Source organism: Oryctolagus cuniculus, chromosome 8 (genome assembly GCF_051225735.1).
Source record: "Oryctolagus cuniculus isolate XC-2025 breed Fujian yellow rabbit chromosome 8, ASM5122573v1, whole genome shotgun sequence".
Classification (NCBI taxonomy): domain Eukaryota; kingdom Metazoa; phylum Chordata; class Mammalia; order Lagomorpha; family Leporidae; genus Oryctolagus; species Oryctolagus cuniculus.
The window spans coordinates 143,139,660-143,154,373 of NC_142874.1; the positions used below are offsets into that span (position 1 = coordinate 143,139,660).

Genomic DNA, 14,714 nt, shown 5'->3' on the forward strand with positions numbered 1-14,714 from the left:
CCTTGTTAATATACGTGTGAAGTCAGATGAAAAAGGTCCAAGTACATGGGCCCCTGCTGTCTATGTGGGAGACCCAGATGGAGTTTCAGGCTCCTGGCTTCCACCTGGCCCAGATCTAGCCATGGCAGCTATTTAGGAAGTTAACTAGTAGAGGCAATATCTATCTCACTCTTTCTCTCACTCTGCCTTCCAAATAATATTTAGAAATAATGTAATAAGTATAATACATAAAATATGCAATAGTATAAATAAATCTTAAAAGAAAAATGAGCTAGAATTATATACCATACACAACTTAAAAATCACCATTCCCTCTCCAAAAACTTCTAAAGTGCTACTAGAGTTAATAAAGTATACTGAATCAATAACAACGTGAAAGTCAACAATGGAAAAAGCCTTCAAGATACACAATGAATGTTATCACATTTTACAATGATCTAAAATGTCAATCAGAAGTAACAACATAATAAAGGCATCTTCAGACACTCATGTTGTCAAAAAATATACCTTTTACATACCCTTTCCAGCAGTGGAAGACACCCACCTATGTTCTTCTAACGTTTTAAATTTTATTTAAGTAGTAAGTGCACAGTAGTCACCTTTTACCCTCGGTCTCACTTTCCCAGGTTCACTTACTCGCTCTCAACTCACATCGTCACGATGTGATGGTCCTCCTCCTGAGGTCAAGAGCATCCTCGGGCTCTGCCACTCACCTCACTTCATCTCATCACACAGGTACTATAGCACCCCATATTGCAGGCAACGTGAGTAAAGTAAGATGTTTTGAGAAAGTCTACATTCACATGGCTTTTATTATAATGCATTGTTGAAACTATTGTACGTTGTTTTATTTATTACTGTCAGCACCACTGTGCCTAATTCATAAACTAAACTTTATCACAGGCACGCATATACAGGGAAAGAATGTGCCTACATACATTCTTTCCCTGTATATGCGTACCTATGATAAAATTTAGTACTATCTGGTACTATCCACAGTTTCAGGCATTCACTGGGGGTCCTGGAATGTATCCTTATGGATAAGGAATACAGAGACTCTTATTATACACTGTAAACACGAAGGCAAATACCGGAAGAGGCAGGTAAAAAAGATGTGAGAGTGACTGCCCTGGGACAAGGAAACAGGAAGTACAGAGCAAACAACTGAAAATTTCTCCTTGATCTCATTAACTTGATAGCACTGCCTATTAATCTTTTTAAATAATACCCACATATTACTTTATAAACAATACCTACAACTCACATAAACGCCCTGGGAGCCCACAAAGTAGTCAGATGAAGGCCAAATCTGATACCCAGAGAAATGAGTCTAGCATTCTGAGAGATTTTTCGCTAATCTAGGCTTTTGTCAGACTTAGCATACTTTTAAACAACATTTCTAAGTGTCTCTCAGGATAAGGGGAACAAAGATGGAACTCAAGCCTCAGACCAGCAAGAGGGTTAAGGATGAACTTAAGTTACATTGACTTTCACAGGTCTGCAGGCCAGTTTTAAATCATCTCAAATCCAGAGGGAGGATTAAAACAATCCTGGATTATGAGGACTACAAACATCCTACAAATGTGAATCTCTTTCGAAGTAAGAAAATTTGGGAGGCTAGCACTATGGCACAGAGGGTTAAAGCCCCACCCTGCAGTGCTGGCATCCCATATGGGCACTGGTTTGAGTCCCAGCTGCTCTACTTCCTATCCAACTCTCTGCTAATGTGCCTGGGAAAGCCCCGGAGGATGGCCCAAGTCCTTGGACCCCTGCACCCACATGGCAGACCCAGGAGAAGCTCCTGGCTCCCAGCTTCAGAAGGGCTCAGCTCTGGACATTGTGGCCATCTGGGGTGATGGAAGACCTCCCTCTCTCTCTACCTCTCTCTGTAACTCTGCCTTTCAAATAAACAAATCTTTAAAAAGAAAAGAAAAAAGAATTTGGAGCCAACATTGTAGCATAGTGGGTTAAGCACCATCTGGACACTGGCATCCCGTATGAACACCAGTTTGAGTCCCAGTTGTTCCACTTCAGATACAGCTCCCTGATACTAGTCCAGGAAAAGCAGAGATGGTCCAAGTGCTTGAGCTCTGCCACACACGTGGGAAACCCAGGGGAAGCTCCTTGGTCTCGCCCAGTGCTGGCCATTGCAGCCCTCTGGGGAATGAATCAGCAGATGGCAGAGCTCTCTCTGTGTCTCTCCCTTCCTCACTGTAACTTTCAAATAAATAAATCCTAAAAAAAAAGGAAAATTTTAGTTCTCAAATTATTTACAAATGATTTAACACATAGTGTTCAAATAAAAAAAATGAATAACAAGAACCAAGCGTACAAGAAAACAAGACAAGGGCAAAAAGCACTGGCTGAAACAAAAGTAAAAGCAGATGCGGATACTGCAGTCTACCAAAGACTTCTTGGGAAATGCAGCTGAAGTGCTGGTTATGGGGATCCCATGATCAAAATGCTTAAATACAATTCAGAAGGCTGAAAACCAATGCACCAATTTTAAAAAGCTGGAAAAATAAGAACTAACTTATCTAAAACAGAGTTCACTTAATATTAAAGGCCAGACTCAATAAAATGGAAAGTAAGTGTAAAAAGGGGGGAGTTTAGAAGAACAAGTTGGTTCCTTGGACTCTATATCAATAAAACCAGTAAAATCCAGGTATATATGATCAAGAAAAGAGAAAACGCACAAATAACCAATGTCAAGAATGAAGAGTCATCACTACAGACCCTAAAGTCACTAAAAGACTTGAATAGGATATCACCATATCTTAGACAACATCTATCAAAATTTACATGGGATGGAAAAATGTCTTTTTAAAAAGTAAGCTCAATTTTCTAAAAACACTCAGAAAAGATGTATCATTCTATATTAAGTAAATTAAAACTGTAATAATAATTTTAAAATAACCTACAAAGGAAAACCCAGGACTAGCTGGTTAACAGAACTAATATTACATAAACTCAGAGAAGAACAGTGTTTTAAAATTTCATCTTCGGAATTCTCCCCTCCTCTGACTTCCACATTTGTTTTTCCCCACCACCCTAGAAAGCATTTTCTAGTTTTGTCCCTGGGTTCACCACCTACTGACCCCAGGCTCCTCCTCCAGTCCTTTTCACTCTAACCTACCCCAGTGGGCTATACCCATGTCTGTAACAGCACCCTAGCAGCCTTCCAAGCCCATTTTATGGGGCCTTAGCTTAAGAAGTGGCACAATTGCCCCTATGGCTAACATAGTTAACATCTCAATGCTGGCCTCCATTCTAAGAATCCTTGCAAGAACTCACAGGAACAAATTCAATATTTATCAGAGCTGGTGCTGTGGCATAGCAGGTTAGCCATGTCATGCAGTGCTGGCATCCCATATGGTGCCGGTTTGAGTCCCAGCTGCTCCAGTTTCAACCCAGCTCTCTGTTATGGCCTGGGAAAGCATAGAAAATGGCTTAAGTCCTTGGGCCCCTGCACCTGGTTAGCAGACCCAGAAGAAGATCCTGGCTTCAAATCGGCCCAGCTGCAGCCATTGTGGCCATTTGAACCAGCAGATAGAAGACCTCTTTCTCCCTTTCTGCCTCTGCCTCTCAAATACATAAATCCAAAAAAAAAAAAAAAAAAAAACACCTCATTTATCATCCCTATAGGTAAGATCCTGTTAGACTCTGAGATGTTTTTTCAGGAACTTCAAGCCCCAATCAAGTAACATCCACTTTGTATTTAGACTCTTACTGGAGCCCACTTTTGCCATTCCAAAGGAAATGTACTGACCCCTATCACTGACCAAAGGAAAAGGCCATGCATGTTGTGGCCCAACCAGGGGCCCACACAAGCGATAATCACATACTACTCATCCCCAGCTAGGACTATGACTCACATCTTTACTGGGGGAGACAGGAACTCAGTAACAGCGGCCTGGCTCCATGCTCTGCACATTACCAGCCTGATGTCAGTGACTGGCTTACTGCATAGGTGCATTGTCGGGGGTTCTACAGCAACTCCAACCAGCTCGGGGGGCTGTTCCATAGCCCATCTGCGGTCTCACCTGATGCCTTGGGGGGCATCAGTATCTCTAGCCTTAACCACCTCAAGTTCCAGATTTGTAGATTCAATGTCTTCCAGATATTTCCACCAAGTCCAACTTAATAACCTTTGCCTTGAAGTCTTCCTTTTCTTGCACTTACTTGGTTAACAGCACCATGTACCCAAGAAACAGCAGCCGAATCCAGTTTTCACCTGATTCCTCCTCCTCACTCACATTCCACAAGGCCTACTGTTCTAAATTCTTCATTCTTTGTTCTTCCCTTTGTTCTTCCACTACTTACCCATTGCCTTGCCCTTCCTGTTCTAAAAAACTTGTAAAATAAGAAAATATAGATGTTTCTCTTCACATATCAGAGGATCATCATGTGTCAGTGGCAAAAATGCATCTTACCTTTGCTCCCATGTCTAATAGCTGGTTTGTAAATGTCTTCGAGTAATTTTCTGTCCCCTTGGATGACCACACTTCAACATAGGCCACCACATCTGAAAATAAGACATTAGCATGAAATTTACATTTGTACTTCAAGTATCACTTGCCCAAGAGATTTTGCTTTTATTCTACTTATATTAAAAAGTATATTTTGGGGTCAGGGCTGTGGTGCAGTGAGTAAAGCCGCAATCTGCAATGCCAGCATCCCATATGGGCACCAGAGACAAAGCTGCTCCACTTCCTATCCAGCTCTCTGCTATGGCCTGAGAAGGCAACTGAGGGCGGCCCAAGTCCTTGGGCCCCTGCACCTGCATGGGAGACCCGGAGGAAGCTCCTGGCTCCTGGCTCCAGCCGTTGCAGCCATCTGGGGAGTGAACCAGCAAATGGAAGACCTCTCTCTCTCTCTCTGCATAACTCTGACTTTCAAATAAATAATCTTAAAAAAAAAAATTGCCATGTGACCGCAAATCCCCCCACCCCCTTTTTTTTGACAGGCAGAGTGGACAGTGAGAGAGAGAGAGAGAGAGAGAGAAAGGTTTTTTGTTTGTTTGTTTGTTTGTTTTTTTGACAGGCAGAGTGGATAGTGAGAGAGAGAGAGACAGAGAGAAAGATCTTCCTTTGCCGTTGGTTCACTATCCAATGGCCGCCGTGGTCGGCGCACCGCGCTGATCCCATGGCAGGAGCCAGGTACTTATCCTGGTCTCCCATGGGGTGCAGGGCCCAAGCACTTGGTCCATCCTCCACTACATTCCCTGGCCACAGCAGAGAGCTGGCCTGGAAGAGGGGTAACCGGGATGGAATCCAGCGCCCTGACCGGGACTAGAACCCAGTGTGCTGGCGCCGCAAGGCAGAGGATTAGCCTAGTGAGCCGCAGCGCTGGCCTTGAGAAAGGTCTTCCTTTGCCGTTGGTTCATCCTCCAATGGCCGCCGAGGCCAGCGCTGCGGCCAGCGCACCGAGCCTATCCGAAGGCAGGAGCCAGGTGCTTCTCCTGGTCTCCCATGCAGGTGCAGGGCCCAAACACTTGGGCCATCCTCCACTGTACTCCCGGGCCACAGCAGAGAGCTGGTCTGGAAGAAGGGCAACCGGGACAGAATCCAGTGCCCCGACCGGGACTAGAACCCGGTGTGCCGGCACCGCAAGGCGGAGGATTAGCCTACTGAGCCATGGCGCCGGCCTCAAATCCCCTTAAGCTGAGTAGTAAAAATAGCATTCTAAGTGTTACAGCAATCATTTGGATAGGATTAAGTGCTAAAGTGATCATATTGATAGGATCAAGTGTTAAAACAAACATACAAATAGGAAAAGGTTTTGATAATAATAGAATTAAAAAGCAATAAGTGCTCCAACATGGGAAGCAGTACATGCAGCAGACTCAGAATGACAATCGCCTTAAGTAGTACTCTGACCTCAGAAGCAACCCTTAAGGCATTCTGGTTTGGCTGAAAAGCCCAGGGAAGCATTTCAAGCATGGAAAGCCAAGACACTGTAGCAGAAAATGTTTAACATGAAGGACCTCTGTGGGTGAGACCCCAGTGGAAAGCGGCAGCCACCAAAGAAGGAGGTCCTTTCCTCTGAAGGGAGGACAGAGCTTCCACTTTGCCTATGGCCTTGTAGAAATACTAAAGGAGTCTGTGGATCCAAAAGGCTTCCATAGCCTAGGCAGCTCATGTCAAGAGCCTTGGCTGATCACTGATACCATAAATAAGAGTGTTAATTGTTAAATAAACAACAGGAGTCACTGTGTGCTAACTTCCTCTGTCCTGGGAAACAGGACTTCTGTCCTCAAAGAGCTGTATTATGAGATGTAATAGTAAAACTTGTTCTCAAAGAATTACTTCGTTTTAGTGTATTAAGTGAGGGATATTCTTATGTCACACAAAATATAGTTATGTCTAAGTGCTTGCAAAAGATGTATCATTCTTGGGTTCTTCTTTAAGATAAGTTAAAAAAAAAAAAAAACCCTAAATGACCATCAAGATGCAACAACTTTGAACAGCCCTTGTCTGAACTGTTGAGGAACAGCTTTTTTCTTAATTTTTTTAGTTTTGTTTGTTTTGATTTTTTCTTTTTCTTTTTTTCTCCCTCATACTAAGTGCTGAACTCTCTTTACCTAGAATAGGGTTAATCTGTTTAAATGAAAATAGATCCTAGTAAAACAAGACTGGGAACAGGAGAGGAAGGCAGAAGAGGGATGCAAGTGTGGGTGGGAGGGCAGGTATGGGGGGAAGAATCGCTATGTTCCTAAAGTTGTATTTATGAAATGTATGCAAATAAAAAAGAACCTATTCCAAAATAGCATCGGTGCAAGTTACAGTTCTTAAAATACTAAGCAAAGAACTTCACTCACACACATATCCCAACTTATATTCCTTACGCTTTACTGCTCTTCCCCATTTCCTAAATCAGGATTAGTTGTCTAGCACAGGGGTCTGTTGTCTGTGAACGGACAGACAGTGAATACTTTGGCTCTGCAAGATACACGGTATCTGACCGCCAGTACTGGACTTTAAGTTCAGGGCATGAAAGTAGCCACCGGCGGTATGTCAATGAGCCGGAATAGCTGTGATCCAGTAACACTTACAATCGTGAGACAATGTTATTCTTTTTTCTCGGAATCTCACAAATGTACATAAAACACAATCTCGGAGGCCCCAGGAAACTAGGTAGGGGCAGATTTGGCTGGAGGGTGGGGGCAGCCTGTGCACCTCTGCTCTGGGGGCCACCACCTTCTCAAAACCCAGCCTCTCGAAAGAACGTTCCAGGCGCACCATGGTAACGGTGAGCAACGCAAACGGGACGTCAGAAAAGCCAGCAAACTCCCGCACTGCCATCAGAAACAGCCACAGACCACTACAGCACGCAGCTGTCAGCTCTTGGTGTCACTCCAGGCCCCCCCAGACTCCACGCCCGCCGCAGGGCCGGGCCGGGCCGGAGTGCCTGCCGACCCCCTGCCTCAGTTTCCCACTCTGGCGCCCACGACCACACCGCGGACACGTGCGAGCGGTGGGCGGGAGCTAGCCCCACGCTGACCACTCGACAGCGAGGGGCCGTCGAGGAAGGCCGGGAAGCGACCCAGCCCACCCCGCCAGCTCTCCGCGTACCGGCCGGCTCGCGCGGCGGGGAGCGGCGAGGTGGGAGTGTCCACCGCCACGGGGCCCGCGCTGCCCTCCGTTCACGCGTGTGCGGGCAGCTCAGGGCTGCAGAGGTCGCGCGGGGGCTGCTCCCACCAGCTCCCCGAGCGCGGCGCCCCCGGGGGGGTGTCCCTCCTCAAAAGACGCACTCCTCCTTCCCCCCCGGCTCGAGACGCCGAAGTCACCTCACCTTTCAGGACAGAGCCCGCTGCGGTGCCCGGGGCCGCCATGACGCGCGCCTGATCCAGACCCACGGGAGCGCGCGCGCGGCCGGACGAGCCTGACGGGGCGGGCGGTCACCGAGCATGCGCAGAGCGCGCGCGCACCGCCCCTTCCGCGCGCCGCGGCGAAGTCCGCGCGTCCCGAGGGGCCCGAGGGGAGTGGCGGCCCGGCCCCTACCCGCCCTCTCGGGAGTTGCGCGGGTGTCCCACCAACGCGAGATAAACCCTCGCATCTCCTCTGGGTGTCTGGAGGCTTCTGGCGCCTCCCCGGGGAGGGGGCGGGGCCTCAGGCCGGGACCGAACTCTGACCTCCAACCCCGGGGGGTCACCGCCGCTCGGGCGCCCCCCACCCGACCCCTGCGAGTGACCAGCGGCAGCCCCGCGCCCGGCGGCCCTGGGGTCGCGGACCTCCCCGGGATGGGGAGAGGACCCCCGGCCGCTCGGCCCCAGCGACTTCAAACCTGCCGCGCTCCGGGAGCCGCGGGCCGGGGTCGCCGGGCCCTGAGGACGCGGCGGGCCGGGGTCGCCGGGCCCTGAGGACGCGGCGGGCCGGGCGGGCCGGGCCGCCTGTGGATAACGGGGCCCCGCTTAATCCCCTGAGACACGACGGTAGCTGGCAAGTGGACCGGGTGAGCCCAGCGCTCCGCTGGGGTCGGCGTGGGCACGGATCTCGGTACTGCGGGCGCGCCCCGGTGGCCGGGCTCGGCGTGCGACCCCGCGGGACCCCCGGCCAGCCCCGCGGTTTCTGTTCCTCGTTCGCGAGCGAGCCTCGAGCGGAATTTCTCTTAGGTGTCGCCACGCGTGCTGCTGTCGAAAGAATTACAGCTAAAATTGGTTCGGGATTCACGAGTGGGGCGGCCTCCTGTATAGGAGAGACACTCACGGGGTGGCGGGTTGATTCGTTCCAGGGAGGGAACTGGTTAACATCTGGTAGCTTTTCACCTCTGTAGCAGCAAAGCGGACAGGGGGGTGCTGGCTTTGCTGGCTGGAAATCCCCTGTTTTTAGGAAAACTTTTGTGGTTTGCATCCTTCTGTGAGGGGTCAAAGGGGCCCACAAGTCCTGGTGGAAAATGAAGAAAGGAGAGGCCCCCACGAGGGTGCAAAATGCCCGCGTCCCCCAAAAGTTATCCTTAGCAAGATCAAAGTGCTGAGTTGGGCTACATGTTTCTCCCCCCAAAACTGCCTTTAGCAAGACAGAAGTATCTGTCCCACTCCTCGGAAGCTTCCGGTTTTATCTCACAACAGCCAGGGAGTGGTGATTCCACGCCTCTGCCCTTCCAGTTTACTGTGAAAACAAGCTACCTCTCCCACCCTTCCCCATGGCTCTTTTGTTTTAGGGCAAATAAAATTACAAGTCAGGCCTTTTGATGGGTTTTTTTTTAAAAAAGATTTATTTATTTATTTATTTATTTGAAAGAGTCAGAGAGGTAGAGAGAGAGAGAGGTCTTCCATCCGCTGGTTCACTCCCCAACGGGCCGCAATGGCCAGAGCTGTGCCAATCTGAAGCCCGGAGCCAGGAGCTTCCTCCAGGTCTCCCATGTGGATGCAGGGGCCCAAGCACTTGGGCCATCATCTACTGCTTTCCCAGGCCACAGCAGAGAGCTGGATTGGAAGTGGAGTAGCCAGGACTAGAACCGGCGCCCATATGGATGCTGACGCTTCAGGCCAGGGCTTTAACCCGCTGCACCACAGTGGCAGCCCCTGATGAGTTTTTGTCCCCGCCTTGTAACTGATTGTTAGCTGAGTGTCAGTATTTTTCCCAAAATTGTGCTTAAAAACCCCACTACCACCAGCCCCTTTGGGTTTTGCGTGTCTTGGAGCCCCTGCTCCTGGACACTGAGGTGGGAGGTCTTTGTCTTAAATCCTGCCTTTCTCTCTGCCTGGTCGGCATGGACATTCTTCTTCCATGTGAGGAACCGAGGTCGTGTCTTCACCGTAACGTGGAAGGCCACGTCTTCACCACGCCCCTGTTGATCTCAGGCCCCTACCATACCCCACCTGAATGCCTACCTGCCAGTCAGACTAGGTAATCACTCCCCTTTGGGAGTAAATAAAAGGCCTGGAACACGGTGGGCCCTGGCCTTGTTGCACCGTGCCTCCAGGCGCCAGGCCTTATGGCATCCGCCAACTCTCTGCTTTCCTGCCTGCATGCTTGCTCCATGTGGCACCCGGCCTGCTCGCTGCCTGGTGTGGACCCAACTTAGCTACTAAGTTTCTCCCCCAACTGAAGCCCTCACTTTCCTGTTCATTTCTCTCACTGAATAAAATCTTCGAAAACTTACCATGTTGTCTGGTCTATTTGAGCCAGTATTTAGGATTCTTCTCTGAAGGGATGGCAAGAACCCACAAAGATTATTAGTTTTTTCCAAAGATTTATTTATTTATTTGAAAGGCAGAGTTAGAGAGAGGAAGAGGCCATCTGGGGAGTGAACCAGCGGATAGAAGACCTCTGTCTGTCTCTCTGCCTCTCCTCTCTTCCATCCGCTGGTTCACTCCCCAGTTGGCTGCAACGGCTGAAGCTGCACCTATCCAAAGCCGGGAGCCTGGAGCTTCCTCCGGGTCTCCCACAGGGGTGCAGGGGCCCAGTGACTTAGGCCATCTTCTGCTTTCTCAGGCCATAGCAGAGAGCTGGATCGAAAGTGGAGCAGCTAGGACTTGAACCAGCACCCGTATGGGATGCCAGCACCGCAGGCTTTACCCACTATGCCAGAGCACCGGCCCATATAGAGATTATTAATATGAAAAATTATTAATAGGGGCTAGCGCTGTGGCGTAGCGGGTAAAGCTGCTGCCTGCAGTGCCGGCATCCCATATGGGCACTGGTTCAAGTCCCAGCTGCTCCACTTCTCTCTGCTATGGCCTGGGAAAGCAGTGGAAGATGGCCCAAGTCTTTGGGCCCCTGCACCCACATGGAAGACCTGGAAGAAGCTCCTGGCTCCTGATAGGCACAGCTCCAGCCGTTGCAGCCATCTGGGGAGTGAACCAGCGGATGGAAGACCTCTCTTTCTGTCTCTGCCTCTCCTCTCGCTGTGTAACTCTGACTTTCAAATAAATAAATCTTATTTAAAAAATATAAATAAAGCTGGATGATATCGAGTCCAGCAAGAAGGGGAGGTGTGGGAAGGGAGTGCATTTGGCATAGCAGCTAAATTGCCCCTCAGCCTGCGTGGAATCCAGCTCTGCTTCCCGTCAGCTTCCTGCTAATGTGCACCCTGGGAAGCGTCAGGAGAGGGCTTAAGTACTTGAATCCCCACCACCATGTGGGAGACCCACATGGAGATCCAGGCTCCTGTCTTTGGCCTCACGCAGACGTACTATTGCAGGCAGTGGATGAGAGAGCCCTGTCTCTCGGCTTTTCAAATAAAATGAAAGTAGATAAAAATTTTAAAGCAAAGAGGAAGGGAAAGAAGCAGGCAGGGTTAGCACCACAGTGACAGAGCACTTAGTGGACAAGTTTGAAAAGGGCTTTCAGTCACCTGAGGGGTCTCCGTGGGAGGGACAACTTTCAGACCAAAAGGAGCCTTTCCAGGAGGCCTCAGAATTTACCCCATTCCGAGAGTATACTCATTTCCAACGTGACTGAAACAAATAACCCGTTTTATGGCTTAAACTGTAGGGCAAGAGGTGCAGCCCCCGGAACCCAAAGCCACTCCCAATGGTAGACAGCAAAACAAACCCAAATGCTGCCAGTGACAAAGGCAACAAGCTAGGACAGAACCTAAATCTGAACAGTTCTGAGAACTGGGAGGACTCTCAGTTGGAATAGAATGCCCCTTAGGTGTTAGGGCTCCAACCTAGTGGCTGTGGCTGCTTCTAGACAGAGGCCTGGCCCTCTGTGTCCCTGACAGGTGGGGCACAGAGGTGCTCTCCAAAGCCAGATTCACGGGGAGGAAAACGTCATCTCGTTCAGTTAGTGAACAATAAGCACTTGGAGCTGGTGCCCACGTCCTACCTTGTGAGTCTCCATGACACAACTCGAGTAATACCAGACCCACAGCAAGTCACACTAACCCAAACACTAGTTCTCACCAAAAGCTTTCCCTGTAAATGTAAACTCTAGAAAATCTCTTAAGACAAGGAGAGGCTCTGTACCAGTCTGGTGCCTCAGGACCTGAGCAGAGATCTGGGGGTCTCACAGCTGCCTGGGCACAGGGTGCAGGTTCTCAGCCTCCAATCCAGGGACACCTGGACATGCTCACCAGACCATCCTTGTAGCCAAAGCTGTCAGGAAGACCTTACCTCTTCTGCTTGGGGGTCTGCAAATTGAATGACAACAGATTGACAGTAGGGAAGGCAGGTTAATCTCCATGTGCTCCTACTGCTGGGAGGAGGTGACTAGTGATGAGTCACTTAACAGCTAGGAAACAAAAGTTTATTTACCAAACTTCATAAGGGGTTGCGGGTTCTGGGAGGAGGGTAGTTTAAGGTCTTCCGTGGCAAGGTATAGAATTCCTTTGTTTAAAGATGGACTTATTTATTTGAAAGGCAGACGGAGAGAGACACACGCAGGTCTTTCATTCACTAGTTCTCTCCCCAAATAGCCACAGCAGCCAGGGCTGTGCCAGCTGAAAGCCAGGAGCTTAGAACTCCATCCAGGTCTCCCACCTGAGTGGCAAGGGCCCTAGGACTTGGGCCATCTTCGCAGCCCATTAGCACTGAGCTGTATCAGAAGTGAAACAACCAGGACTCCAGCAGGCACTGGAATAGGGGATGCCAGTGTCACAGGTATGGCTTAACCTGCTGCACCACAATGCTTGTCCCTATTCCTAATTTCTATTTTTTTTTTTTCATGTTAATAGGAGTGGGATTAGTCTTTCTCCATAGCAGTTGAATCCCAGGAACTCCTTCTGGTGGGAGAGTTTAATGGCTGCTGTGTTTTCTGTAGGCTCTGCTTTCTTCGGATAAGATAAGTCAGATAATCAGTCTCTGTATCTTCTTCAACTCAAATATTTTCACTTTAGGGGCCAGCATCGTGGCATAGTGGGTTAAGCCCTGGCCTGTGACACTGACATTCCACAGGGGTGTCAGTTCATGTCTCAGCTGCTCCTCCTATGATCCAGCTCCCTGCTAATGTGCTTGGGAGGGCAGCAGAAGATTCGGGCCCTTGCCATCCATGTTGGAGACCCGGATGGAGTTCCAGGCTCCTGGCTCCTGGCTCCTGTCTTTGGCCTGGCCCAGCCCCAGCCATTGCAGCCATGTGGGGAGTGAACCAGCAGTTGGACAAAGGCCTCTCTCGCTATGTCTTCCTCTCCCTGTCTATGACTCTGCCTTTCAAATAAATAAATAAATCTTTTACAAAAAATAAGTAACATAATCTTTATGTTAACTCTAGGGACTATGTGGATCCCCACATCTGCAAATAATGACAGCATTGCTTCTTCATTTCCAATCCGGATGTCTTTTCTTTCTTTTTCTTGTCTGGTCACTGAGGCAAGAATCTCTAGTCCAGTATTCTCAGCTGAGGAGCAGTTTTATCCCAAGGCACATGTGGCAGTATCGAGATGTTTGGGATTATCACCACACCCCCTCCCCCAGGGAAACAGTGTGTCAGAGGCCAAAGATGCTGGGGAACATCCCATAATGCCGAGGGAGGCCCTCCCACCCCATGAAAAATGTCAGCGATGCAGACATGGAGAAACTTTGGTTCAGTACCATGGTGGGTAGAAGTGGAGCAGAGCAGTCATCCTTGCTAAGTCTCAGATGTGAGAGAGTGGAAAGCATCGTGTTCTCAAGTGAACCATGATGTTAGCTGAGGGTCTATTACGGGTGCCTTCAGTGAGATGGAGGAAGTCCTTTTCCCTGTTTTGCTCAGAGTGTTTTATTTCATAAAATAAGAAATGGATGTTCGATTTTCTCAAGTGTTTTTTCTGCATCTGATCATATGTTTTCATATTTTTTAGTTTGTGAAATACTGAGTTACATAGACTTAAAATTGAGTGTTGAAATAAAGTTGTATTCCTGGATAAATCTCACTTCATGTTCTCACTAACATGTTCTCAGGTTTGTCTTACAAAACTGTTTAGAAACCAAATTTGTCAATAATTATTAAAGTTGTTTCAAAGATTTAGTGGGAAAATGGAATTGCTGCACGTGCATGCATAGTTTTCTCACAATGTGCACTTCCCATTAACTTTTTGAAGATCTCTCTGTTAAAAACACCCATTGCTGACTGAAACACTCCAGAATATGAATCTATGATTTCTTAGCATAAAAATATAGATACATCCACATCCACATATGTATTCATATTAAAGAATGAATGTGTATGTATAATGTATGTGTATATATAAATTTCTGAAGCCAATGCAATGACTTCCTAAATAATAAAGTTGAGAGAATAATGGAGTCAGAATATCCCCAGAGGGTGGTGCTGTGGCACTGCTGGTAAAGCCACTGCCTGCACAGCCAACATGTCAAATGGGCACCAGTCAAGCCCCAGTTTCTCCACTTGAAAGCCAGTTCCCTGCTAATGCAGCTGGGAAAGCAGAAGAGGTTGGCTCAAGTGCTTGAGCCGGGAGGAGCTACTGTCTCCTGGATTTTGCCTGGTTCAGCTCCAGCTGTTGCGGCCATTTGGGGAGTGAGCCAACAGAGAGAAGCTTCACTCACTCTCTCTCCGCTCCGTCGTGATGACTCTCTGCCTCTCTCTCTTTTTTATTTATTTGCATGCATTTAATAAATGCAACATTAGGAACATTTTTTCCACAGTGCTTGCCCTCCCACCCACTCTCCCATCCCTCTTCCTTTTCCTTCTCCTGTTCTCTGTCTTGTTTTTTGCCAAGATCTATTTTCATTTAATTTTATATACAGAAGATTAACTCTATTCTAGGTAAAGAGTTCAGCACTTTGTATGAGAGAGAAAAAGAAAAAACAACAACAACAACTATTCCTC

At 48.4% G+C, this 14,714-nt stretch overlaps 1 protein-coding gene across 10 annotated transcripts in view; it reads right to left on the minus strand.

The window, feature by feature from the left end:
- MCPH1 (microcephalin 1) overlaps positions 1-8,036 on the minus strand; it is a 248,593-nt gene extending 240,557 nt beyond the window's left edge. For 8 of the 10 annotated variants that reach the window (XM_051832685.3, XM_051832688.3, XM_051832690.3 and 5 more), the window contains exons 1-2: positions 7,795-8,036; positions 4,434-4,525 (exon numbers count right to left, since the gene is read on the minus strand). In XM_051832685.3, the coding sequence (XP_051688645.2) occupies positions 4,434-4,525; positions 7,795-7,834 (132 nt within the window). In that variant the 5' untranslated portion in view covers positions 7,835-8,036. The remainder of the gene's footprint in view (positions 1-4,433; positions 4,526-7,794) is intronic. The other 2 variants (XM_089302827.1, XM_089302828.1) reach the window with 2 other exon arrangements.
- Positions 8,037-14,714: the final 6,678 nt, after the last annotated feature.